Here is a 24,376-nt window from a genome sequence, read left to right as displayed (position 1 = left end):
GATCTTGCCCAGAGGTTTTGAGAGTAGCTGATGAACGGGTTCTGAAATAAGCAGGCATACAGAGTAGTATTTGTGGTTGCTGTTACAGGGCAATAAGCACGCACAGCTTTACAGTCAACACGCACACATAGCTGCTCCTGATCACAAACATTGTTTGTATTGCTGTGTGGGGAGAGGGGTGGGGTTGTGAGGGGGGTGTTGGGGTTCGCTGATGTTGAGCACCTGCAGGCTGGAACAATGCTGCCTGGTTTTATATGAATCAATCTGCAAAGTTACCGATCCACTGTAAAACTACAAAAGCAGAATACTGCGGCTGCTGGAAATCTGAAATAAATACACAAAATACGGGAAACACTCAGCAAGCCTGGCAGCATTTGTGGAGAGAGAAACAGAGTTAACGTTTCAGATTGTGATGAATGATCATTGACCCTGCTTCCCTCTGCACAGATACTGCCTGAGCTGCTGAGTATCTCCAGCATTTTCTGTAAAACCAAAAACTTATCAATCCGCTACCCAGTGTTGAACTAAACACTGTTATCAGTCCACTAGCCACTGTATAACTGAGCTACATTGTGCAAATGTAAGATTGTCAGACTGCAGATAAAGGTGTTATAATCAGATTCTGTGCTTGTCAGTTGAATATAAGGTGAAAATTTTGAGGACCAAGCAAAAATGAGAGAAGACATTGTGGGTGAGGGGTGGGGGTAGGTGAATGGCGGTGGGGATAGCAGGGTGGATGGGGGGTTCCGGAGGCAGGGTGGGGCAGGGGTTCCGGGTGTGTTTGGAAGAACCAAATGCTATGTTGCATTGCTCACGGACTGGTTTTGAATCAAAATCTTCTTGGAACACAATGCTTCGTGTAACAGCAAAAGAAAAACAGACTTGCCTTTCTACAGGGTCAAGACCTCCGAACATTCCAAAGCACTTTATGCTCAATTAAGTACTTTTTTATGAAGGAAATATGGCAACCAATTTGCACACAGATCCCATAAACAATGTGATAAGTTACTAGATAATATGTTTTAGGCTATGTTGATCACGTGTGGATGTATTGAGAGAGCTTTGTTATAGACTGTTGGTACATACCCATGCAGTGAGACCTCTTCGTATGGATTAAGTGGGGCGTTGATCTGAATATATGCTTGAGAACACCCTTAGACCCGGGGTACAATTGAACACTACATCATGCACAATGTGATGCGAGGAATTTGCTTTGGGCAAGTGGAGAGACTTGTTCTGTACCTTTATTCCACATGTTGTCCTTTAAATCTAAAATAATGTTAAGCAACCTGTCGAGTGAAAGGGAAATATTCAGTATGGAAAAGGTTCTGAATGCTTTGCTTTGCAGTAATTGGGGCATTGATGCACACACCTGAGGGAGATGCTTCAGTCAACAGCCATTGGTATAGTGACCGCAAGTTCACCATCTCAGTCACCTCTATTCTGGTCATCCTATCCCTCTCTATTCCCAAAGAGATTGGATTCCAGAAATATGCCAGGTAAGTGCTTTCACCACCTTGATCTATTGATGACCTGGTGCCAGTAGGTGAAAGAATCCTGTAAGGACTCATGTTGAACCTCAGCCCATGCCATGGCAAGTGGCTTCGAGGGGTAGATGCAAAAGGATGGGGGTGTGACAAGGTAATCTATACAGTTCACAACATCTCCCTCCATTATCCTAGCTGAATCCCCATGTTGTGTGAGGACGAAAATCTGATGATCCTGGACTTGCCCTTCAGAAGCCTGTCTGCCAGGTGGCTCAAGCAGAGTGACCAAATCCCATTGTGTTTAATCTGAGGGATTGCTCACCATTTTCCATTCTCCCCACTTTGGATGATAAAGGACTTCTAATAAAAAGTCCCCCCTCGCTTCCCTCCATTATTTTTCTCTCCTACCTTCTTTTAACCTCTATTTCCCCACCACCCCGCCATACAAAAGGTGACCCTTCGACTGTGCCATCTCAGGAATCTTAACACATATCCTTGCTTTCTCCATTACATGTATCTTTCCCTCCATCTATCTCACCAGCTTGTTCTGACTCCCAAATTCTCCCTCCTCTGGTCCTCTATTCACAATGATCCTGTGGCTGCACATGACCTACTGAACAGTTCCAAAGACCTTGTTTGCATCAGTCACTCTGTCTCCATCTCTAATCCATTTGCTCCCACCATTGGCCTCTTTAGTCTGACATGACAAACTCGTGTGACTATTGTTCTTGTGACCAACTGCTTCTGAATGGTGACAAATAGTCTCCTTTAATTCCCCTTCTCTTTAACAAGCCTGAGGAACTCATTGATTTCTTCATCTCAAACGGTTGAGAGCATATGTGTGGCTGCCTCTCTGATGTTGATCATTCCCTGCTCTTCAATCCTATCCCCAATCCCCCACTCCATCTTGTGGCTTTTGTCTCCTTCATCTCCCACCAGCCTTTTCAAAGCTAATTTCTTCAAGACTCACTTTGATCTCCTTTTCTCTCCACCCATTTCCTCACCCTTTCCTGCCCTAAGTGTTTAGGCACCGTTCCTCTGTGAGAAAAACCAGTATCACTGCCTCAGTTTACCATCAATCCCTCCCACTGCCATCCGACCTCTACTGTCACTTGTCCAAAGTTTTCCTGGTGTCATTGCTGCCTCTACAGCAAGGCTCATGTCTCAGTTCCCTATTGCTTTGAGAGTCGATCTTGTCAGCTCCTTGTGTGTCTCTGACACCAGTTAGTTGAAGCTAAGTGGGGAACTTGGCTTTTCTTCCTCCTTGTGTTTTTCTGCCTCTCACCTGTTCGCGAACTTTTTTCTTGGATGCCCTGGGAAATTTCTCCAAACCCCAGTTTTCTTCAAATAATTGCATGAGCCAACTGATTACTTGGAAAGGGTAATCGTTGTCAGCCGCATGCATCCCAGCCAGGACTCTCCTCCTGACCTGCCAGAACTGTTATCCCTGTAAACCTTGGGTGGGGGGAAGCCATAGCCTCCATGGGTGATTGTGTGTTTAGGAAAAAGCAAAATTGAGAAATTTGAGTGTCCCATTGTGAGATTGTGAATGAGGCTCAAAAAATGCATGTCACGATGAATTTCTGAGAGTTGTCAAATCCGAGGTATCTGAAATACAAAATGTATCATTCCTCAGAGCTTTCATTCCTTCCATCAGCAGCCCAACAAATTTGTAAAGGGATGTTGAAGCACTTCAAAGCTAAGATTTCCATTGGAGCTTTGGATTTAAGGCAGCCCATTAGCCACCTGCCCTGTAGGAGGATGCACACAGCCAATGTTGGATCTGTTTTGATTGTTTTCTCTCTGTCTGCCTTTAGTACCCTGAGTGTGTTGGGGACTTGGTATGTGACCATCATAGTTATCGTTAAGTACATCTGGCCAGATCAAGGTATCAATATCGGCGATATCCCAACCCGGTAAGTGTTGGCTGCTCAGTGACCAGCTTGTCACAGATGCTTATTTATTGAGAAAAACTCTTCAATATGGCCTGCCCATGTTGCTCATTGAAATCATGACCCAAGACCAAAAAGTCAATGGTACCGAGGTGATGAACACTCTTAGGGCTGTTGCTCAATGGAATGATTGGCTACAGAGTCAGTCTTGTCCATTGTGGACATTTCCTAAATGGAGGCCTACCTTGTCACCCTTGGGGCAAGTTAGATAGATTGGCTCAGTAGTTGTGTTAACTGGACCCTTTCCTCTCGCTGTGTGGCACCTGAGATAATCCTGCCTTGGCGAGGCATTTCCTTACCAGAAGTGGAGGTGGGGAAAGTGGTCAGTCCCACTCAGTCAATGCCTCGCAGCTGGGAGGCTGTCAACCAGGCCTCAGAGAGATTTGAAGCCGCAGGCGAGTGGAGCCCCGGTGATGGGTGGGGCCTACAAATTGTTTTCCCAGGCAGAATTATGAAAGCTGCTGACCTGGTGTGTGCGTGATGTGGTTTCAACTTGGCCTTGTACTGAAGTGGGGAAGGAGTATATCACATCTTCCACAAATTTCCAGTGTCTCAAAGCTCTTTACAGCCACTTTCATCACTGTCATAATCTGGGAAACATTTGAGGCAGACAGTTTGAGGTTGATGAAGGATTTAGATAGTATTAGGAAAATAGTATTTCCTCATGGGTCTGATGAGTCATTAATTTAAACCAGTCAAGGGCAATTGGAGATGGGCAATAAATGCTGGCCTAGTCAGCGAAGTCCATATCCTGTGAAAGAGGAAAGAAGAAGTCATTGAGTGATGAGGGGCTGGTAGAAATCTATTGTGCAGATTGTTGGGAAATGGAAGGCTTTAGCACACGGACTGTTTGAGGCAGAAACCATTGCATGTTTTAAAGTAAAACTAGATTCATAATAGAAACAGAGTAAATTAGAGGGCTTTGGGGAGAGGCTAGAGCATCAGGTGTAGTCTAGGGTTGTTCTGGTAAAGTACCAGCAAAGGGCCGAATGGCCTTGTGCCTTGAACGGCACGGTTCTCTCTTTTATGCAGGAATAGTGTGTGTGGTGATTCTGCATACCCTGAATTACTGATCTTACCCAAGTCATTTGCCTGGACGCTGTCTTGACTGAGTGGCGGGCATGTGGGTGATTACACTGGAGAACAAGAGCCCAGCTTGTGCCCTGTAGTGGGCATTGAGGACAATGAGACCCCCAAAGGGTTGTCTGATTTCTCATCGTCCAGAGTCAGGCAATGACTGTAGAATGAGGGAGAAGAATGTAATAGTTTTATAAAAGGTTTGTAGAGCTGTCAGTAATATTAACCCTTTCTTCTCCCCTTCTCCTCAGCCCGTCCTCCTGGATGGCCGTGTTTAATGCGATTCCAACCATCTGCTTTGGTTTTCAGGTATTGATGTTACTCCCTGTCCCCTGTGCTCCTGGATCCTGCTCCCAATTTTTGTAAATGAAGGTTCCCCTCTCTCCATGATGGCTGAGGTTTAGTTACACAGGAGTTAGTTGGATTTGTGATCTGAGCTGGAGCAGCAGTCATTGACTGTGGGTGTGAGAATTGATCCTCATGCCTTTGAGTGCAGCCAAGGTCCACACTCCCTATGGAAAGTGGCCGAGAGTGCGTGATGGCGGGTTAGGATTTGTCTGTGGTGCCTCCATGTTCACAGCTTACAGTCAAATGTGGGAAATTTGGGAACAATTTTGTGAAATTTCTCTTTAACTCCCTAAGGCAATTAAACAATTAAGATTGTAATAGCACATATCACAATCTCAACTCACTGGAAATTTACTCAAAAACTGGAAATGACCCCTTCTCTCAAGGAGTTGTCAGGTTCCCTTTTAAAGGACTGGAGCACTCTGTATACATCACATGTCTTGTTGGTCTGTTACCAAACCATTACCATGATTCTAATTATGGGAGTGAGTGGAAAATGGCTTCCTAACTCTTTCCCTGTGTATTTCCAGTGTATTCCATGTAGTTCTGCTAAACCTTATCCATCTGAATTCACCTGTTCAACTAGACTGAGTACATAGATAAGGCAACCTCCTGCTGATTACCATGTGCTGCTGTTTCCCCCAGCCTCAGCTGATGAATCAGTGCTCCTCTATGTTGAACACATCACTTGGAGGAATCACTGGGGGGTGGGGTGGGGGGCAAAGATGAGGAATGTACTTGGTGGTGTCCATCACCAAGAGTGGCCCGGTAGCATCACCACAGATTGAGCTGGCCAAGTCCTAAAGGACATAGCTGCTAGGCTGGATCTGCAGCAGATGGTGAGGAAAGCAACAATAGGGAAAAACCTACTTGACCTCATCTTCATCAATCTACCTGTTGTAGATGCATCTGTCCATGACAGCATTGGTAGGAGTGACCATTGCACAGTCCTTGTGGAGACAAAGTCCCGGCTTCACACTGAGGATACCCTCCATCGTGTTGTGTGGCACTACCACCTTGCTAAATGGAATAGTTTTCGAACAGATCTAGCAACTCAAAACTGGGCATCCATGAGGTGCTGTGGGTCAATAACAACAGCAGAATTGTATTCAACCACAATCTGTAACCTCATGGCCCAGCATATCCCCCACTCTACCATTACCATCAACCTAGGGAATCAACCCTGGTTCAATGAAGAGGGCAGGAGGGCATGCCAGGAGCAGCACCAGGCATTCCCAAAACTAAGATGCCAACCCGGTGAAGCTGCAATGTAGGACTATGTCCGTGTGGAAACAACATGCGATGGACAGAGCTAAGCAATCCCCAAACCAAATAGTCCTGCCATATTCATTCAGTGGTGGAAAATTAACAACTAATCGGAGGAAGAAGCTCCAAGAACACCCCCGTCCTTAATGATGGGGAAGGCCAGCATGCTGGAGCAAAAGACGAAGCTGAAGCATTTGCAACAATCTTCAGCCAGAAGTGTTGAATGAATGATTCATCTCAACCTCGTCGTGAGGTGCACAGAATCGCAGAGCCGGAAAGACCATTTGGCCCCTTGAGCTTGCTCTGCCATTCAGTACAATCATGGCTGATCTTCAACCTCAACTCCACTTTCCTGCCCACTCCCGATATCCCTGGATTCCCTGAAAGATCAAATATCTGTCAATCGCAGTCTTGAATATATTCATTGACGGAGAATCCACAATTCTCTTGGGTAAAGAATTCCAAAGATTCGCAACCCTTTGAGTAAAGAAATTTCCCCTCATCTCCATTCTAAATGATTGACCCCTTATCCTGAGGCTGTGCCCCCGTGTTCTAGGTTCCCCAGCCAGGGGAAATAGCCTCAGTATCTTGAATTTCAATGACATCACCTCTCATTCTTCTAAGCTCCAGAATATGGACCCAGTTTACTTGGCCTCTTATCATAGGACAACCGTCTCATCCCAGGGATCAATCTAATGAACTTTTGTTCTACTGCCTCCAATAAAAGTATACCCTTCCTTAGACTTGGAGGCCAAAATTGCGCACGGTATTCCAGATGTGGTCTCACCAAAGCCCTGTATAATTGTAGCAGGGCTTCCTTATTCCCATATTCCAGTCCCCTTGCCATAAAAGCCAACATGCCATTTGCTTTCCTAGTCGTTTGTTGTACTTGGATGCTGAATTTCTGTGTTCCCTGTATGAGTACACCCAAGTCTCTCTGAACATCCACATTGAACAGTTTTAGTTTAAAAGTGATGCCAGACTTCAGGCAATTTGATTCACTTCACATGATATCCCCAAATGGCTGAGTCTAATGGATGCATTAAAGTCCATGGGCCTTGATGACGTCATGACAATGGTACTGAAGACTTGTGCTGTAGAACTTGCCACACCCTTAGCCAAGCTGTTCCAGTACAGCTACAACACTGGCTCCTACCTGGCTAGGTAGAAAATTGTCCTGGTATGTCCTGTACACTAAAAAAAAAATCCAATTCAGCCAATTACCGCTGAGTTTACCCTCAATCATCAGTAAAGTAATGGAAAGGGTCGTCAACAGTGCTATCAAGTGACACTTATTCAGCAATAATCTGTTCACTGGTGCTAAGCTTGGGTTTTGCCAGGGCCACTCAGCTCCTGACCTCATTACGGATTGGCACCACATTAAACATCACTCCCTCCACCATTAACGCACAATAGCAGTAGTGTGTACCATCTACAAGATGCACTGCGGGAACTCGCTAAGACGCCTTAGCACCTTCCAAACTTGCGACCTCTCCCATCTAGAAGGACAAGATCAGATGCATGGGAACACCACCACCTGCAAGTTCCCCTCCAAGTCACTCACTATCCTGACTTGGAAATATATCACCGTTCCTTCATTGTCATTGGTTCAAAATCCTGGAACTCCCTCCCTAACAGCACTGTGGGTGTACCTCCACCACATGCAGAGATTCAAGGTGGCAGCTCACCACTTATTTGAGGGTAATTAGCAATGAGCAGTAAGTGCTGCCTTTGCCAGCAATGTTCACATCCCAGGAAAGATCGAAAGAAACTACATTGGTGAAATTGGCAGATCTGTCTGATGAAATTTAATGTGTTAATGTGTGAAGTGACACATTTTGGAAGGATGAATTAGGAAATATGAACTAAATGGTGCCATTCTGAAGGAGTTGCAGGAACAGAGACAGCTGTCTGTGTACAAACACAAACCTTTGAAGGTGGTAGAGTAAGTTGAAACCCTTCTTTGAATACAGCATCCTTTCCTCTACACAGAGTACAAGAGCAAGGAAGTTAAACTCAACCTTTCTGAAACACTGGTTAGATCTCAGCTGCAGTATTGTGTTCAATTCTGGACACTAAAGCAAGAATGTCAAGACCTTGGAGAGGGTGTGGAGATGATTTGTTAGAAAGGTACTAGGGATGAGGGATTTCAGGTATCTGTAGAGACTGGAGGAGCAAACAGGCAATAAATGCTGGCCTTGACCTTACCAGCAACACCAACATCCCATTTACAAATAAAATAACAAAAAATACAATTCTTTCCTTAGAACAGAGTCAATTAATGGAAGATTTTATAGAAGTGTTCAGATTTATGAGGAGTTGTGATGGAAAAGCTGTTTTGATTGGCAGGAGAGTCGATAACCAGATTTAAAACAATTAGCGGAGAAACTTGAGCTGTTTTCAATGATAGCTGATGTGATCAGGGGAAGGGGTTTAGGGGTCAGCTGGTTCAGGGTTTACAGGTGGCGGTTACGTTCCAATGAGGAGGATCCAGGGATAGGTGATTGAAGACAGGACACTAGATCCACTTAATAAATGCCAGTGGGTGGAATGTTCACATGGGGTTGTTCTGGGCGGACCAGGTCAAATGGACTGAAGAGGCCATCTTGTGAATATAAAGAGCAATATCACCACCCCGTGACAGAACATCGCTATTGCAACTCCAGGAGCAGCATCTGTCAGAGCCCGGGGGTTGGCAGGAAGGGCTGTCTGTCTGATGCACTCTTTGATAAGTGTTCTTTCACCTTATATATAAATAATTTTGACTCTTGCCTGTCCATCATTACACCAGTTTCTTTCCTGTTTTTGACAGTGTCACGTCAGCAGTGTTCCGGTGTTCAGCAGCATGGAGAGGCCGGCGGTGCAGCGTTGGGGCTGGGTGGTGACAGCGGCTGTGGTGATCTGTCTGTTCGTGTACACAGGCACAGGTATGGCACACGATTCCTCCGCTACACAGTGAGGGAGAGGTGGGGCTGGCTACAGCAACAGAAACAACAACTTTCATTTTATATAGTGTGTCAGCCATGGCTCAGTTGGGAACAATGAAGCCTGTGTTGGAAGGCCATGAGTTCAAGTCCCAATCTAGTACTTGAGCACAAAAATCAAGGCTGATGTTTCAGTGCAGTGTTGAGAGGGTGCTGCACTGTTGGAGGTGCCGCCTTTCGAAGACTTTGTTGGCTATAAAGCGCTTTGAGACTTCTGATGGTAGTGATGGGAGATATAGAAGTGCAAGTCATCTTTCTTACCCACCAACCATCGCATAGTAAATTATCCCAAAGCGTTTTACAGTAACTTTTGTCAAACTGAATTTGTCACAGTGAGTCACATAAGACAACATTAGGGTAAATTAACAGAAGCTTGGTCAAAAGCTTTTTAAGGGATGAGGCAGAGGTGGAGTTAGAAAATATTAGTAGGCATTCTTGGTAATGGAGAAGCTATTGGACAGAAATTCATCTCTAGCAAATAGAATGCCAAGGTAGCTAATGGTGTGGTTCAGCTCCAGTTATCAGGGAGAGGGTTAGAGTCTGGCTGAGGAATGGAGTTTGCTGAAGGACACAATGGCTTGTTTTTCCAATGTTTATTTGGAGGAAATTTTTTCTAATTTCAGGTTTTAAGGAGCATCCTAAAGAAGGGAAACGTGGTGGAAGGGCAGAGGGGTTTAGGGAGGGAATTCCAGAGCTTGGGAGCCAGGCAGCTGAAGGCACAGTCACCAATTAAAAGGGATTAAACTGAGGAATGCACAGAGGCCAGAATTAGAGGAACACCAATATCTCGGATGATTGGGGGCTGCAAGAGATTACAGAGTTAGGGAGGGAGGTAGCCACTGAGGGATTTGAAAATAAGGGTGAAAATCTTAAAATTGAGGTGGTACTTGACTGGGAGCCATTGTAGGTCAGTGAGCACAGGGATAATGGATGAACAGGACTAGGTATGAGAGGATATGGAAAGCAGAGTTTTGGATGAGCTCAGATTTATGGAGGGTGGAAGATGTGAGAGCTGACAGAAACATGTTGGAATAGTCAAATCTAGAAAGAACAAAGGTATGAAGTTGGTTTTTTTAAGGGATGAGGCAGAGGTGGAGTTAGAAAATATTAGTAGGCATTCTTGGTAATGGAGAAGCTATTGGACAGAAATTCATCTCTAGCAAATAGAATGCCAAGGTAGCTAATGGTGTGGTTCAGCTCCAGTTATCAGGGAGAGGGATAGAGTCTGGCTGAGGAATGGAGTTTGCTGAAGGACACAATGGCTTGTTTTTCCAATGTTTATTTGGAGGAAATTTTTTCTAATTTCAGACTCGATGCCTTGATTTGGAGGTCAAAGGTAGAGCAGGTCATATGTTTCCCTTTCACCTCTGGGACTTGAATTCAAATCCAGTCCTGGCTGTTGGGATGAACATTTATTTCCCTGCCTGGCTGCAGGGGCCTCTGTGAAATGAGTTTGGCTATTCTTACCCCAATTTCTACTTGACAATGAGGTTCACTTAAGTCCTTAAATTAGCAATTTGCTTGATGGGACATCGGGTGGCACAGGGTGTGTGGGAATTAGTATTGGTGCAGTAGATGGTGCTATTGATCCTGAGACATTAAGATGTTGAACATAGGAACAGGAGGTGGCCGTTTAGTGCCTTGAGTCTGTCTGCTATTCAGTGAGGTTATGGCTGATCTGCAACCTAACTCCATATACCCCGCTTTGCTAAGTATCCATTTGGTTAGCAAAAACTTATCAATCTGTCTTTTAAAATTAACATTTGATCTCCCAACAATTGCCATTTGTGGAAGAGGGTTCCAAACACTTACCACTTTGTGTGTGTTGATAGCTGTAATTTCACCCCTGAAAGGCCTAGCTCTAATTTTTTGACTAGGCCCCCCTTAGTTCTAGACTCTCCAACCACAGGAAGTAGTTTCTCACCATTAACCCTATCTGTTCCCTTGGTATTTTGTAAACATCGATTAAATCAGCCTTTAATCTTCTAAATTCTGTGTAATTTAACTCTAGTTTATGTAATCTGTCCTTGCAATTTAACCCTTGGAGTCCAGGTATCATTCTGATAAATCTACACTGCACTCCCTCCAGGGCCAGTATATCCTTCCTAAGGTGTGGTGTCCAGGACAGCTCACAGTAACTCCAGGTGTGGACTAAGCAGGTTTTTATGTAGCTGAAGCTTGCATTTTAGTCCTCTAGATCTCGAGGCCAGCATTCCATTAGTATTTTGATTATTTTTATGATCTATGTATCTGAACTCAAACCTGTTTCTGGCTTTTCACCATTTGGAAAGTACCCTGCTCTGTCCTTTTTAGACCCAAAGTGGATGACCTCGTATTTGTCGACACTGAAATCCACTTGCCGCAGTTTTTCCCATTCATCGAATCAATTGATTGTTTTTTTTGTAATTTTATGCCTTCGTCAACACTCTTTACAAAGCTGCATGTTTTTGTGTCATTAGCAAACTTGGACATGTGGCTTTCTGTCCCGTCATCTAAGCCATTAATAAATACCGTGAATAGTTCAGGCCCAGCACAGATTCTTGCAGGACGCAACCAGTCACATCTTACCAATTAGTGTGGCTGCCCATTATCCCTACTGTCTGCTTCCTGCTACTCAACCAATTTCAGAACCAGGTCAGCAGTTTGCCTTCAATTCCAAGAGGCCTATCTTTAACTAATAGTCTCTAATGAGAAACTTTATCAAGTGCCTCTGGAAGTCCATATAAATAACATCCACAGACATTCCCCTGTCCACTACTTTAGTCACCTCTTCAAAAATTTTAATCTAATTCATCAGGTGTGACCCACCCTTTACAAATCCATGTTGGCCCTCTCTGATCAGCTAAAAATTTTCAAGGTATTCAGTCACTCTATCCTTAATCAATTTCTCAACCACACAAGTTAGACTAATTGGTCTAAAATTCCCTGGTTCCGCTTTCTTTCTTTCTTTAGCAGTGTGACATTCACAATCTTCCAATCTAGAGGAATAGTTCCCAAATCAAGTGAACTTTGGAGGATTGTACACTGAACTAAAAGCAAAATACTGCAGATGATGAAGGTCTGAAATAAAAGCAGAAACTGCTCTAAATACTCAGCTGGTCTGGCAGCACCTGTGGGAGAGAGAAACAGAGTTAACATTTCAAGTCGAACATGATGGAGTTATATTCAAATATGCATACGAATTAGGAGCAGGAGTAGGCCATTCGGCCTGTCGAGCCTCCTCCGCCATTCAATAAGATCATAGCCGATCTGACTGTGCCCTCAATTCCACATTCCTGCCTACCCCGATAACCTTTAACCCCCTTGTTAGTGTTTGATGGGGACAGTGTAGAGGGTGCTTTACTCTGTATCGAACCCCGTGCTGTATCTGTCCTGGGAGTGTTTGATGGGGACAGTGTATAGGGAGCTTTACTTTGTATCTAACCCCATGCTGTACCTGTCCTGGGAGTGTTTGATGGGGACAGTGTATAGGGAGCTTTACTCTGCAGCTAACCCTGTGCTGTACCTGTCCTGGGAGTGTTTGATGGGGACAGTGTATAGGGAGCTTTACTCTGCATCTAACCCTGTGCTGTACCTGTCCTGGGAGTGTTTGATGGGACTTTAGTCACTCTGATCATATGTTTTATTTTTAATTGAAGTGCCTATGTATCAGTGATCTGTGCAGGGTGTCTAAATCTGGCCCCAGTGGCCTCCCTGTACTTGTTCCCAAGGCATGTGGGTACGACAGCTTGCTGTTTCCTGATGGAATGTCTCTCTCCAGGAGTCTGTGGTTTCCTGACGTTTGGATCCAGTGTGAATGTTGATGTATTGCTGTCCTACCCGTCAAACGATATCGCTGTTACTATTGCACGCGCCTCCATCATCCTTTGTGTGCTCACATCCTACCCCATCCTTCACTTCTGCGGCAGGTAAGGCTTCTGTCTGGGCCCGGGAGTGGGAAAGAGGGCTGCAAATGAGACAAAGGCTTGGTAACCATGCTCACTCCTCAATTAGTCCATGGCATCAGCACCCTTGCTGCTGAAATTGGGGCTCAGCAGAGGAGACCATTCAGCGCCTTGAGCCTATTAGGTCATGGCTGACCTGTATCTTAACTCCATCCACTCACCAACAAAAATCTCTCAATCTGTTTTGAATTTTGAAAAGCTTTAACAGCTGTTTTGGAAAGTTTCAGAGCTCCATTACAGTTTCATACAAGGATACTATTTAGGAGCAGGAGTAGGTCATTCAGCCCCTCGAGCCTGCTCTGCCATTCAGTAAGACCATGGCTGATCTGATTGTGGCCTCAACTCCACTTTCCACACACCATCTGACTTTGACTCTGTTGTCAATCAAGATCTATCTAACTCAGTCTTAAAAATATTCAGTAAGTTGCCTCTGCCATCCTGTGGTGCCACAGACTAACTTTAAGGGAAAATATTCCCCCTCATTTCTGTTTTTAAATGGGAGGCCTTTATTTTTAAACTATGTTCCCAAGCTCTAGTCTCTCCCACAAAGGGAAGCATCTTTTCAGCACCCATCCTGTCAAGTCCCCTCAGGATCTTCTCAGCATCTGTGGAGGGATTCACAGTTAAATTTTTTTAAGTCCATATGGCTCTGAAGAAGAGTCATACGGACTCGAAATGTTAACTCAGTTTATCTCTCCACTGCTGCCAGACCTGTTGAGTTGTTCCAGATTTCTAGTATCTGCAGTATTTTGCTTTTATCCCCTCAGGATCTTCTATGTTTCCATGAGATCAAGTCTCATTCTCCTAAACTCCAGTGGATACAGGCCCAACCTGTCCATCTTTTCCTCCTAAGCCAGCCCCTTCATCTATGAAACCCTTTAGTCATGTTAAACACCCCCATGAGAACAAATGGGGGGATCTCATTACAGATCCTCTCATCACAGACTCTCTCATTATAGACCCGAGCCCTTCGAATGTAATACGCCAGTGTGACCTGTATTATAAAGGAACTCACCAAGGCTTCTTCGGCAGCACCTTCAAAACCCACAACCACTACCATCTAGAAGGACAAGGGCAGCAGATAGATGGGAACACCACCACCTGGAAGTTGCCCTCCAAGTCACATACAATCCTGATTTGGAAATATATCGCCGTTCCTTCACTGTCACTGAGTCAAAATCCTGGAACTCCCTCCCTAACAACACTGTGGATGTACCTACACCTCATGGACTGCAGTGATTCAAGAAGGCAGCTCACCACCACCTTCTCCAGGGTAACTAGGGATGGACAATAAATGCTGGCCTAGCCAGCGATGCTCACATCCCATGAATAAAAAAATACTGTCAACTGGTTTCAACTACTTCTGTGGCTATGTTTTATTAATTTTAAAATTTAAATTTAATTTAAAATTTCCACCCGATCAGGTGCATCATGCAATGCCACATGATGGTTTATGGAACCTGTCCTTATTTAACCCTCTCAGTCTGGGTATCATTCTGCTGAATCTGCACTGCACTCCGTTCCAAAGCCAATATCTCCTTCTAGAGGTGAGGTGTCCAGCTCTGAACACAGCTATTCCAGATGGATTCTGACCAGGAGCTTACATAAAACTGTAAATAATCGCTCTCTCCCTTTTCCATTCCAGTCCTTACTGAGGGAATATCCACCATTCTGTTACCCTTGGTTACAGGGGGAGTGAGAGCCTGAGGTGAAGTAGTTGGTGAATAACCCCATCAGCTCTTCACCAGTTAGAGGCGATTTCTACCTCCGAGAAACAGTACATTTAAGCAATAAACGAATTAGACTAAATAATTCATTGCTTATTTAGTTCCAACTTTCTGCATAGGCATGTCTCACTTGGTTAAGCAGTGAGAGATACAGCAGTTTACACACAAACAATGGGAAGACAGGCAAAATATATATTGGCTCATTAACGTTCTCTCTTGTGCCTGCTAAACTGACGGCTTCCCGTCATTGGCCCAGTTAGAAACCATTAATATTCCATTTTCATGGCTCCTAGATAATTCTTGTGGTGTCTTGGTCAGCCCGTTTCCTCTCCAAGAGCAATTGGCCAATTCTGAAGCAAGGGTCCCCATTCATTTGCAACCCTTTTCTGATTGGGTGCTGTACCTCGTTACTTATTTCTTTAGTATGTTCTGTACCTAGTTCTCTAAATCTCTGTTCACAGTTCCTGACTTCTCACCATTTTGAAAACCGTCCATACAACGCACTCTGCCTCCTGATATTGTGCCCTCAGCAAACTAGTATGTAACTGGTTACACTGGCAGAAACAACTTGAAATTGTTCATAAATCAGTTGATGCAGCAATGGAAGAGTTGAGAGTCTCTCTGGCTGGGTGCTTTGATTGAAATTGCTGCTCTGTAGCACTCTGTTCTAGGCTAGGGGGATTTCTGCAGCTCTGTGTCTCAGGAGAGCCCCTGTCCCTGTGTTAGAATCACGGTTGTGTGACCACTTCGACTGAGCGTGAGATTGGGGCTATACCTGGACAGGAGCCCACCTTCAGGAAAGGTGGAGTGGAGTAAAAACGAGAAAGGTGCAGCCCCACCACCACCCCTGAGCACACAGCCTGCCTCAGGGGCACAAAACCTGTCCCCCCTCCACCCCCCGAAAACCAGGGCACGCAGACACCACGCCACCCCCCATCCCCGGAGGGCATGCAGCGTGCCAGCAGCTGGTCCATGGCTGTTCCTGGTCAGTGCTGGTGATAAATGAGCCCAATGTGTTGTCAGGATGTATCCACACATGGAGAGGCTCAATGAGCTCTCTGTGTGTGGGGGGGTTCTTCTCTCCCCCCCGCCACCACTCTGGAGCCCTCATTCCCCTTCCCCTCTGGCCACCCCTGTCCCCCCCCGCCCGCTCTGTCTCTGAATTTGTGCTTCCTGTTTCTCCAATCCAGGGCGGTGATTGAGGGCCTTTGGCTTCGTTACAAGGGTGAGGATGTCGACATGACACGGGAGAGGTGCCGCCGGGTGCTGCAGACCCTGACCTGGTTCTTCCTGACCTTGGTACTGGCACTTTTCATCCCAGACATTGGGAAAGTGATTTCTGTGATTGGAGGTTTGGCTGCCTGCTTCATCTTCGTCTTCCCAGGTGCATGACTCGCTGGGGTGGGGTGGGGTGGGGAGGTGATTGAGCGAAGGTGGCGGGTAGCTCTGGGGTGACAGGCAGGGAAGGGAGCCCCTGAAGGGTCAGGGGCAAACAGGCATGGTGTGATGTTCTCTTCCCAGTTTCTGTGTGCAGAGATTGCTGTGGAGCTAGAGCAGGGGGATTTCAGTAGCATAGTGGTTATGTTAGTGGTGAACTAACCCAGAGCCATGAAGTCAAATCCCACCACAGGGACGAGGAATTTAAATTCAATTAATTAAATAAAAATCTGGAAGTAAAAGTTAGTCTCGGTAATGGTGGCCATGAAACCATTGCATCATTGTAAAGACCCACCTGCTTCACTCATACCCTTTAGGAAAGGAAATCTGTCATCCCTACCCAGTCTGGCCTACATGTGACTCCAGACCCACAGACATGTGGTTGACTTTTAACTGGCAGGTTACTGGGGTCAGGGCTGCAGTGTCAATGCCAGGCTGCAACTCCCTGTGGAATGAGATTTCTATGACAGTGTTGTTGTGATTGGGAATGCACTGCCAGAAGGGACAGAAGAAACAGATTTTGTCTGTGCTCTCATTAATGTAGTATTCTCTGTGTTTAGGACTCTGTCTGATTGAAGCAAAACTTGCGGAAATCCAGCATGTCGACTCTGCCAGGTAAACATCCTGGGCATAAAATCACTGTCGTTAGCTGAATTTCTATTTTGTGCCAACTGGGAGATGTGGAGTATATAAAATGATCATACTTTGGACAAACTGACAGCTATTTCATTTGAAGGAATCTGGGATTGTAGACTGGGTGAGGGGCTTATTGGGATTGTGGACTAGGGGTAGGGCTCTATTGGGATTGTGGGCTTGGGGGGGTGCACAGGGGTCTATTGGGATTGTAGACTGGGGGGGCAAGGATCTTTTGGGATTGTAGACTGGGGGAGGGTTCTATTGGGATTGTGGATTGGGGGTGAGGGGTATATTTGGATTGTAGACTGGGGGAGGAGTCTATACCAATTGTGAAGGGAACAGCAATTTTTACTGCTTGAGGAGAGTGCGCTGATTGGTTGGCAAGAGGACTCTGGAGAATGTTCCCTGTTAGGCTAACTGACCTATAGTTCCCTGTTTTCTCCCTTTCTGGAATAGCAATGTCACATTTGCCAACTTCCAATCTGTTGGGAACTTTCTAGAGTTGGAGAATTCTGAAAAATCATAACCACATCCACTATTTCTGCAGCTATCTCTTTTACAAGCCGAGGGTGTAGACCATCAGGTCTTGGGGATTTGTCAACTTTTAGTCACGTTAACATCTCCAGTACTATCCAGTACTATTTCTTTAATAATAATTACAAATAATTCCTCATTTTCCTTTGAACCTCAGTGCCCCACCACTTCTGGCATTTTTTTCGTCTTCTAATGTAAAGGCAAACGCAAAATAACTTTGTGACACCTCTACTGTTTTTTGTATGTCGACGTCACTGGCTAGATGAACATTTTTTGACCATCCCTAATTGTCTTTGAGAAGGTGGTGGTGAAATAGCTTCTTGAACTGTTGCAGTCCATGTGGTGTAGGGAGGGAGTTCTAGGATTTTGACCCAGCGGCAGTGACGGAACAGTGATATATTTCCAGGTCAGGATGCTGAGTGGCTTGGAGGGGAATCCAGGTGGTGGCATGTATTTGCTGCCCTTGTCCTTCTAGATGGTAGAGGTCATGGGTTTGGAAGGTGCTGTCGACAGAGCCTTGGTGAGTTGCAGTGCATCTTGTAGATGGTACACACTGCTGCTACTGTGCATCAATGTTGGAGGGAATGAATTTCTATGGTGGTGGATGGGATGTCGATCATGTGGACTGCATTGTTCTGGATTCTGTCGACCTTCTTGCGTGTTGTTGGAGCTGCACTCATTTGAGCATCCACACTCTCGACTTGTACTTGTAGAAGCTGTGGGAGGTCAGGTGGTGAGTCATTCCTAAGAGCAGTGTGGGTGTACCTACACCACATGGACTCCAGCAGTTCCAGAAGGCAGCTCACTACCATCTTCTCAAGGGCAGTTAGGATGGGCAATAAATACTGGCCCAGCCAGCGAAGCCCACATCCTGTGAATGAATAAAAAAAAATTGCTGCAGAATTCCCAGCCTGCTCTTATTGCCTGCTGAATTTATATCACTACTGCAGTTCAGTTTCTGGTCAATGGTAAGCCCCCCAGAATGTTGATAGTAGGGGATTCAGTGATGGTAATGCTATTGAATGTCAAGGGGAGATGATTGGATTTTCTCTTGTTGGAGATGGTCATTGCCTGGTGCCTGTGTGGCACAGATGTTACTTGCCACTTCTTGGCCCAAACCTGGATATTGTCCGTGCCTTGCTGCATGTGGGTACAGACTGCTCCAGTGTCTGAGGAGTTGCTGCTTCTACACTGAAAAGAGAGAAACCTGTGTTAACAATTGGGATATATTTGAATAACTCCATTCATTACTTTGTCTGCTTGACCGTTTATTAGCTTCTGTTTTATTCTGGTTTTCCGGTGATGAGTTTCTGTTCACTAATGGGATGATTTTCTCTGTCTCACTCCAGCTGGTGGGCGTTAGTGCTCTGTGGGATCCTCATGGTGTGTATGGGAGCTTTCATCTTTGGCCAGAGCACGGCGAACTCTATCTACCAGGACATACATAAGTGACCACAGACCTTGCAGGCTTTCTCTTCACCTCCTTTAATATTTTACACAAGAGGCTTGGTGGCTAAGCGACCCAGTCTTAAGGGAACTGAACTGTATCATCAGTACAATGTTTACAGAGACTCTGCCTGGCCTGTGAGCTGAGACACGACTAGAACAGGGTCTGCATGGCACGATCAGATTCTGCAATAATCTCTGCTCTGGTACTTCCTGCTTATGAGTGTATGGGTGATTCTGACACTCAAACACTTGTTCATCAGTTTTTTTTTCTCAAGGTCCTGTTTACTCTGCAACTGTCCGGTGTGTAGCTGAGGCAATGGGGCAGCACATTTTTCAGGCACTCCACTGTCACTAACTATGCAGCAGGTGCTGTGGTGGCAGGAGACTTTAGGGTGTTTCCCCAGCGCCCCCTCCTCTCCCCTGAAGACCTGGTTCAATGCGACCTCTCTGTTTCCAACTGCATGGCCAGCAGTTTGACTCCTGTTTCTGTTCTTGATCCTGGGACTATGGTGCTGATAATTCTCTCTCCAGAATGTGGTTTATCTTTTTGTCTGGCAGGATGTCTCTCAGTCCCAACTGGTGAGGCACACTGCATGATTTGAGCTTTGTTGATCAGGACTGAGCTGGAATGGGTGAGTTTCAGTCACCTTATTTAAGCTTGTGGTTGAACCGTGACACTTAACTATGTCTGAGCACAGCATTGTACTCCCATGTCTGTGTGTTACAAGTGTGGATGTGATGATGTTGGTGAAAACTTTGTAAACGATTGCTCTTTATGGTGAGATTTTTAACATAACAGTTTCTGTCTGAATCTTGTGGCCATTCTGACAGCAATAAAATAGTGCAGTTGACAATAGGCCCAGTTCTCATTGAAACACCAAGCACATGAACATCCTCTCCCTCCCTGAGCCCATTACTAACTCTAGCTTTCACAGATCTGGTGACACTAATTCTGCCCTGTGTGTTACTGTGTTGAGCTACTGTTTATTTATCGAGCTCTATGCAGCTTGTTGCAGTTTTGGTCAGTAGCTGAGGTTCGAACAGGCTCTTCAGAAGGGATTTCCCTCTAGAATAACTGGGGAGTCTGATGTCCAACTCATCCTGTTAACACCCAGTGCCCTGAGCTCCCATGTTTAGTATAACTGAACATACATCCACAGGGACTGCAGCGGTTCAAGAAGGCAGCTCAGCACCGCCTTCTCCAGGGAATTAGTGATGGGCAGTAAATGCAGACCCAGCAAGTGAAGCCCACATCCCGTGAACAAATAAAAAGAAACTTTCCTGATTCCTCTTTCCCAGTCACCAGTCACCTTCTATCCTTAGTGACAGCATCAGGCAGCTTCTGAGCAGCTGTTGCTGCTACGTTTCACCAGTGTTGCCCCAAGCTTGATATTACATGCATATGAATTAGGAGCATTCAGCCCCTTGAGCTTGCTCTGCCATTTGATTAAAATTAACAGCTGATCTGATTTTGGCTTCAACTCTACTTTCCCCTCTACTCACAATACTGTTTTGAGTCCCTTGTTAATTAAGAATCTATCTAACTCAGCCTTAAAAATATTCATTGGAGGGACAGGAAGGCTGTGCAAAGCAAATCCTTTGCCGAAATCTCGGGATGGTCTTTACTGATCTGGTTGCTGTCCATTTCTCCCACAGCTGGGGAGGGAGGGCACCACTGAAATGATTGACAGAGGGAAGAAGCTCTGATTCACGGCTGTTGAGCTGTAGGACAGGGTTAGTTTAATGGCAGAATCAGGCAACTTACCAGCCACTAATTCCAGGTTGCAGATGTGGGTTTGGGTTGGCAGCTGTAAACTGCTCTTTCCTGTTTCAGTGAAGCCCGTCCTCTGAAACACGCAGACTCCCAGTCAGCCAGCCTGTATCTGTATCTCTGTGTTTGATAATGAAAGTCACTGCTGCTGTCTAATGGTTCTCAACTTTTTGTAAAATTTACATTTTTCACTAGATCCACTTTCTTTAAAAATATACTATACTGAAAGAATACTTATGCTGCAGTGATAACTGCCTTAACTGGGCTGTGAATCAGCCCACACACCACAAGGCTCAATCGTTGGTCTGCACTGAGTTAAGCAATCACAGCCATGGCTGAGAGATAGCCGAGCATCCAGCTCCTCCATAGCCATTCTCTTTCTCTGTATCCTCCTCTAGCCCAATACCCCTCCCCACCTTGAGATATTTGTACTGCTCCAATTCTGACCTCTTGCCCATGCCCGATTTCCTTTACCCTTTCATTGGCGGCCATGTCTTCTCTCTGGACCCTGAGCTCTGGAATTCCGCCCCTAAACCTCCCTGCCACTCTCCCTCATTTTCAGACACTCTTTCACGTGTTCTTTGACCAAGCCTTCAGTCACCTATCCTAATATCTTCTGGTGTTACTCAGATTTTGTCTGATCATCGCTCCTGTGAAGTACCTTGGGATGTTTTACTAGTTAAAGGTGCTATATAAATGCAAGTAGTTTTCCATAGACTGGGTGAAGGAAGGAGACCAGAGTTCCTGACTACTATCAACTGCTGGAAAGTGTTACTCGAGACTAATCTAGGCCAAGACTTCCATAAGAATTGAGTGAGTAATGCAGTGTCGAGGTTGATGCTCTTCAGGTGAGGCTCCATCTATCCTGTTCCAGCTGAATGCTGTACCTCGTGGCAGCCCTGGTGTCCTGGCTAACAGTCTTTCATCAACCACCAGTTATTTACCTATGACAGTTAGAAGGATTTGGTTATGTGTAAGATAAGCTGTGATATGACCTGATGTTAATGCACTATGCATCAAAGTAACTCCTTGTATGTGAGGTTTTTATATGAAGGTATTAAATGAAAATGTGTCCCCTGAGGGGAAATATTTGAAGGGAGAGAAATTCCTGAAAATTTGGATCTAACCTCTCCAAGTGGAGGTAACACTGGCTCAAAGGACGAGTTTAGCTTATATTTCCTTGTCCCTTCTCGAGGCACCCCTGCTAGATGAGAATTTGGATTCATGGCCACTGACCTTCCTCATTACCTAACCTTCTGTGACTGTACCTGGGCAGTGAATGTAGCGAAGGTATTTGACTGTGGCAGGCCTGTCCCTTTGTCCAGTTTCCTGAATGGGGTACTAGATAGTGATCAGGATGTGTAACTCTGGCTCTCAACACAATGTTATTAAGCGTCAAGGAGAGAGTCTGGGCTCTTCAACCTGAGCTCTGTGCATGGATAAACTGAACCAATGGGCCTCATTAATGCAGTGATTCTTGTTTAACAGTCACTTAGGACGCATCTCGTACCATTCCACCATGTCTGACTTCAATAAACGCTGAGCACTCAATGATTCAAATTCTGTCACATTATTTCATCACATTGAGCCAGGAGTTGGAGGTAGAAGAGAGGGGATCCAGATTGGCTGACATTTATTGTCAATGCCCATTGTGATCAAACTGGGCCCAGAGTTTGGTTCTTCAATACCTGTCATCCCATAATATTCACACGGGTTGCCCCGAGTCGTCCATATAGTTTTCTTGCATGTACGATTGGGGCAGAAAACTGCTGAGGTTACTTTTAATTGCAAGAGGCATTTTGAGTCTGAGCAAGCAGGAGGCATAGCCAAGCTGGTGTTCAGGGTAGGAGTAGGTCATGTGGTCTGGCTATCTGAGAGGAAATGTTAGCGTTATCTTTCCCTAACCCTTGATTATTTGGTGCTTTTATGTTTAGAGTAGATATTTCTGGGAATTGTTGGTTGTGTCACCTCGTAACCCAGGCTGACAGTACATTGCAGTACTGAAGGAATGCTATACTGTTGAGGGTGCTGTCTTTTGTTTGTGAAATTAAGCCAAGACCTTCTCTGCCCTCGGGTGGGTGTAAAAAAAAAAATCCATAGCACTATTTAAAGAAGAGCAGGGGCCCTCTGACGTCCTAAGTAACATCTATTCCTCAAACAGCAAAACAGATTATCCAGTCATGACCTGTTATTGGGAACATATTGTCAGTTATCCTACATTTCAACTGTGACTATACTTCAAAAGTACTTCTGTTGAATGAGCTCTTGTTCATCAGCTGACCTTTTCCAAAAAGCACAGTGTGTAAGAAATCCACACACATTGGTCAGCTGAGATGACCAGTCTTCCACCAAACCAAACAGAAATCAAACTATCTCCATTACCTATTTGGGGGATTTTGACTGTTAGTCAAACAGCCTTTTCCTTCCCTCTGATATTTTTATAATTAAGCAGAAGAGAATGAATGAACCCACTGGGTGGGATCGTCCAGTTCTCAAGTCATCAGAGATTTGAATGCCTTGCTGCATCTGCTGTAGGGGAACAGTGTTGCAGCTCAGCCTCACCCTCTGTAGGAGCCTCGACCCCCGGCAAGGAGGCCTGGACCGGGGGGAGGTACCCTTGCCTGCTCACGGTAAAGCCCTGTAGGGGATCCTCGGAGGCCCCAGTGGAACACTCGCCTCCTCATGGGGAGCTGAACACAGCTGTTTTGTTCACCATACAGGGAAGAGCTTGTGTAATAAAAGCATCAAAAGTTATTTTCTGGAGAAAGCAGTTTATTCAGCAGTGTGACATTTGATAACAATCATCTTTAACATTTATCTTGAAAGATTGATTAAAAAGCTCCCTAAGGAAACTGATTCTTTTGAACATTCCAATGATTAGCAACCTTCAGATTACAAAAGAAGCCACATTTCAAAATGGAATTTTTACCTCAAAATAGCAACAGCACCAATCTGGGCTGAGGGGGTGGGGGGGACTCCATGTGTGCGCAGGGCCCCAGGCTGGGCCGAGGAGGATTTCCTGTGTGTGCAGGGCCCTGTTCCAGACTCTGCTATGAGCCTCCCTGTCCAAGAGTTTCCACTGGGCTGTGAGGAGGTGCCTGATTCCGAGGACATGTTAATATCCCATTTCATGGACACGATTGCCTCTGGTGCTAAAACCATTACCCAGGGCAATGCTGCAACCTGAATATGAAAGTGTGATGTGGGAGGTTCTGAATCTGCCTCTGGGTGAGATTTATCTTTTCCTAATGATCATTGTGCTGGATCCACCATTTTGTTTCTGGCTGTGGGCGAGCTGCCCATACCCTAGTTACCCAGAGATTGTGCGTCACTCCGATAGAAGGAGAATAACCAGGATGGTGGCAGCAGTGAGGGAATCACTCCTGGAACATGAGTTTTCAGACCATTAAAGGCAGCCCCAGGAACACTGCCAGTGTCCCTTTTTAATAGGACTAGGAAATCTCAGAGTGGCCATATTGAGCTCATTTCTATCAGTTTGAGCTCTTTCTTCTTTCAATCATATGGAAGATAATTCTGATTGTTGATAACAACTCTTCTCTAACTAGCGTTGGTATTTGTTCTGACCTACTCTCTCTTACAAGGTGAGGTATTGCTAGTTTTCATTTGGCTCAACTTAGTGCGATTTGCTTTGGTCTCAGTGCGATTTGCTTTGGTCTCTGTGCTACAATAAAAATCCCATTTTGTGTGAGAGAGAAAAATTTAACAATTGGATGATAAGGCAATAAGATAGCAGAGCAGCGAGC

The 24,376-nt window shown here is 45.3% G+C and overlaps 1 protein-coding gene across 4 annotated transcripts in view; it reads left to right on the top strand.

The window, feature by feature from the left end:
• The window catches only part of slc38a7 (solute carrier family 38 member 7), a 31,399-nt gene extending 9,236 nt beyond the window's left edge, over nt 1–22,163 (top strand). For 2 of the 4 annotated variants that reach the window (XM_041191442.1, XM_041191440.1), the window contains exons 4-11: nt 1,349–1,499; nt 3,305–3,403; nt 4,768–4,825; nt 8,943–9,057; nt 12,875–13,022; nt 15,976–16,169; nt 16,783–16,837; nt 18,742–22,163. In XM_041191442.1, the coding sequence (XP_041047376.1) occupies nt 1,349–1,499; nt 3,305–3,403; nt 4,768–4,825; nt 8,943–9,057; nt 12,875–13,022; nt 15,976–16,169; nt 16,783–16,837; nt 18,742–18,844 (923 nt within the window). In that variant the 3' untranslated portion in view covers nt 18,845–22,163. The remainder of the gene's footprint in view (nt 1–1,348; nt 1,500–3,304; nt 3,404–4,767; nt 4,826–8,942; nt 9,058–12,874; nt 13,023–15,975; nt 16,170–16,782; nt 16,838–18,741) is intronic. The other 2 variants (XM_041191444.1, XM_041191443.1) reach the window with 2 other exon arrangements.
• The last annotated feature ends 2,213 nt before the right edge of the window (nt 22,164–24,376 follow it).

Source organism: Carcharodon carcharias, chromosome 7 (assembly GCF_017639515.1).
Source record: "Carcharodon carcharias isolate sCarCar2 chromosome 7, sCarCar2.pri, whole genome shotgun sequence".
Taxonomy (NCBI): Eukaryota; Metazoa; Chordata; class Chondrichthyes; order Lamniformes; family Lamnidae; genus Carcharodon; species Carcharodon carcharias.
The sequence above is the reverse complement of the archived record's forward strand: the minus strand, read 5'-3'. Positions and strand labels throughout refer to the sequence as shown.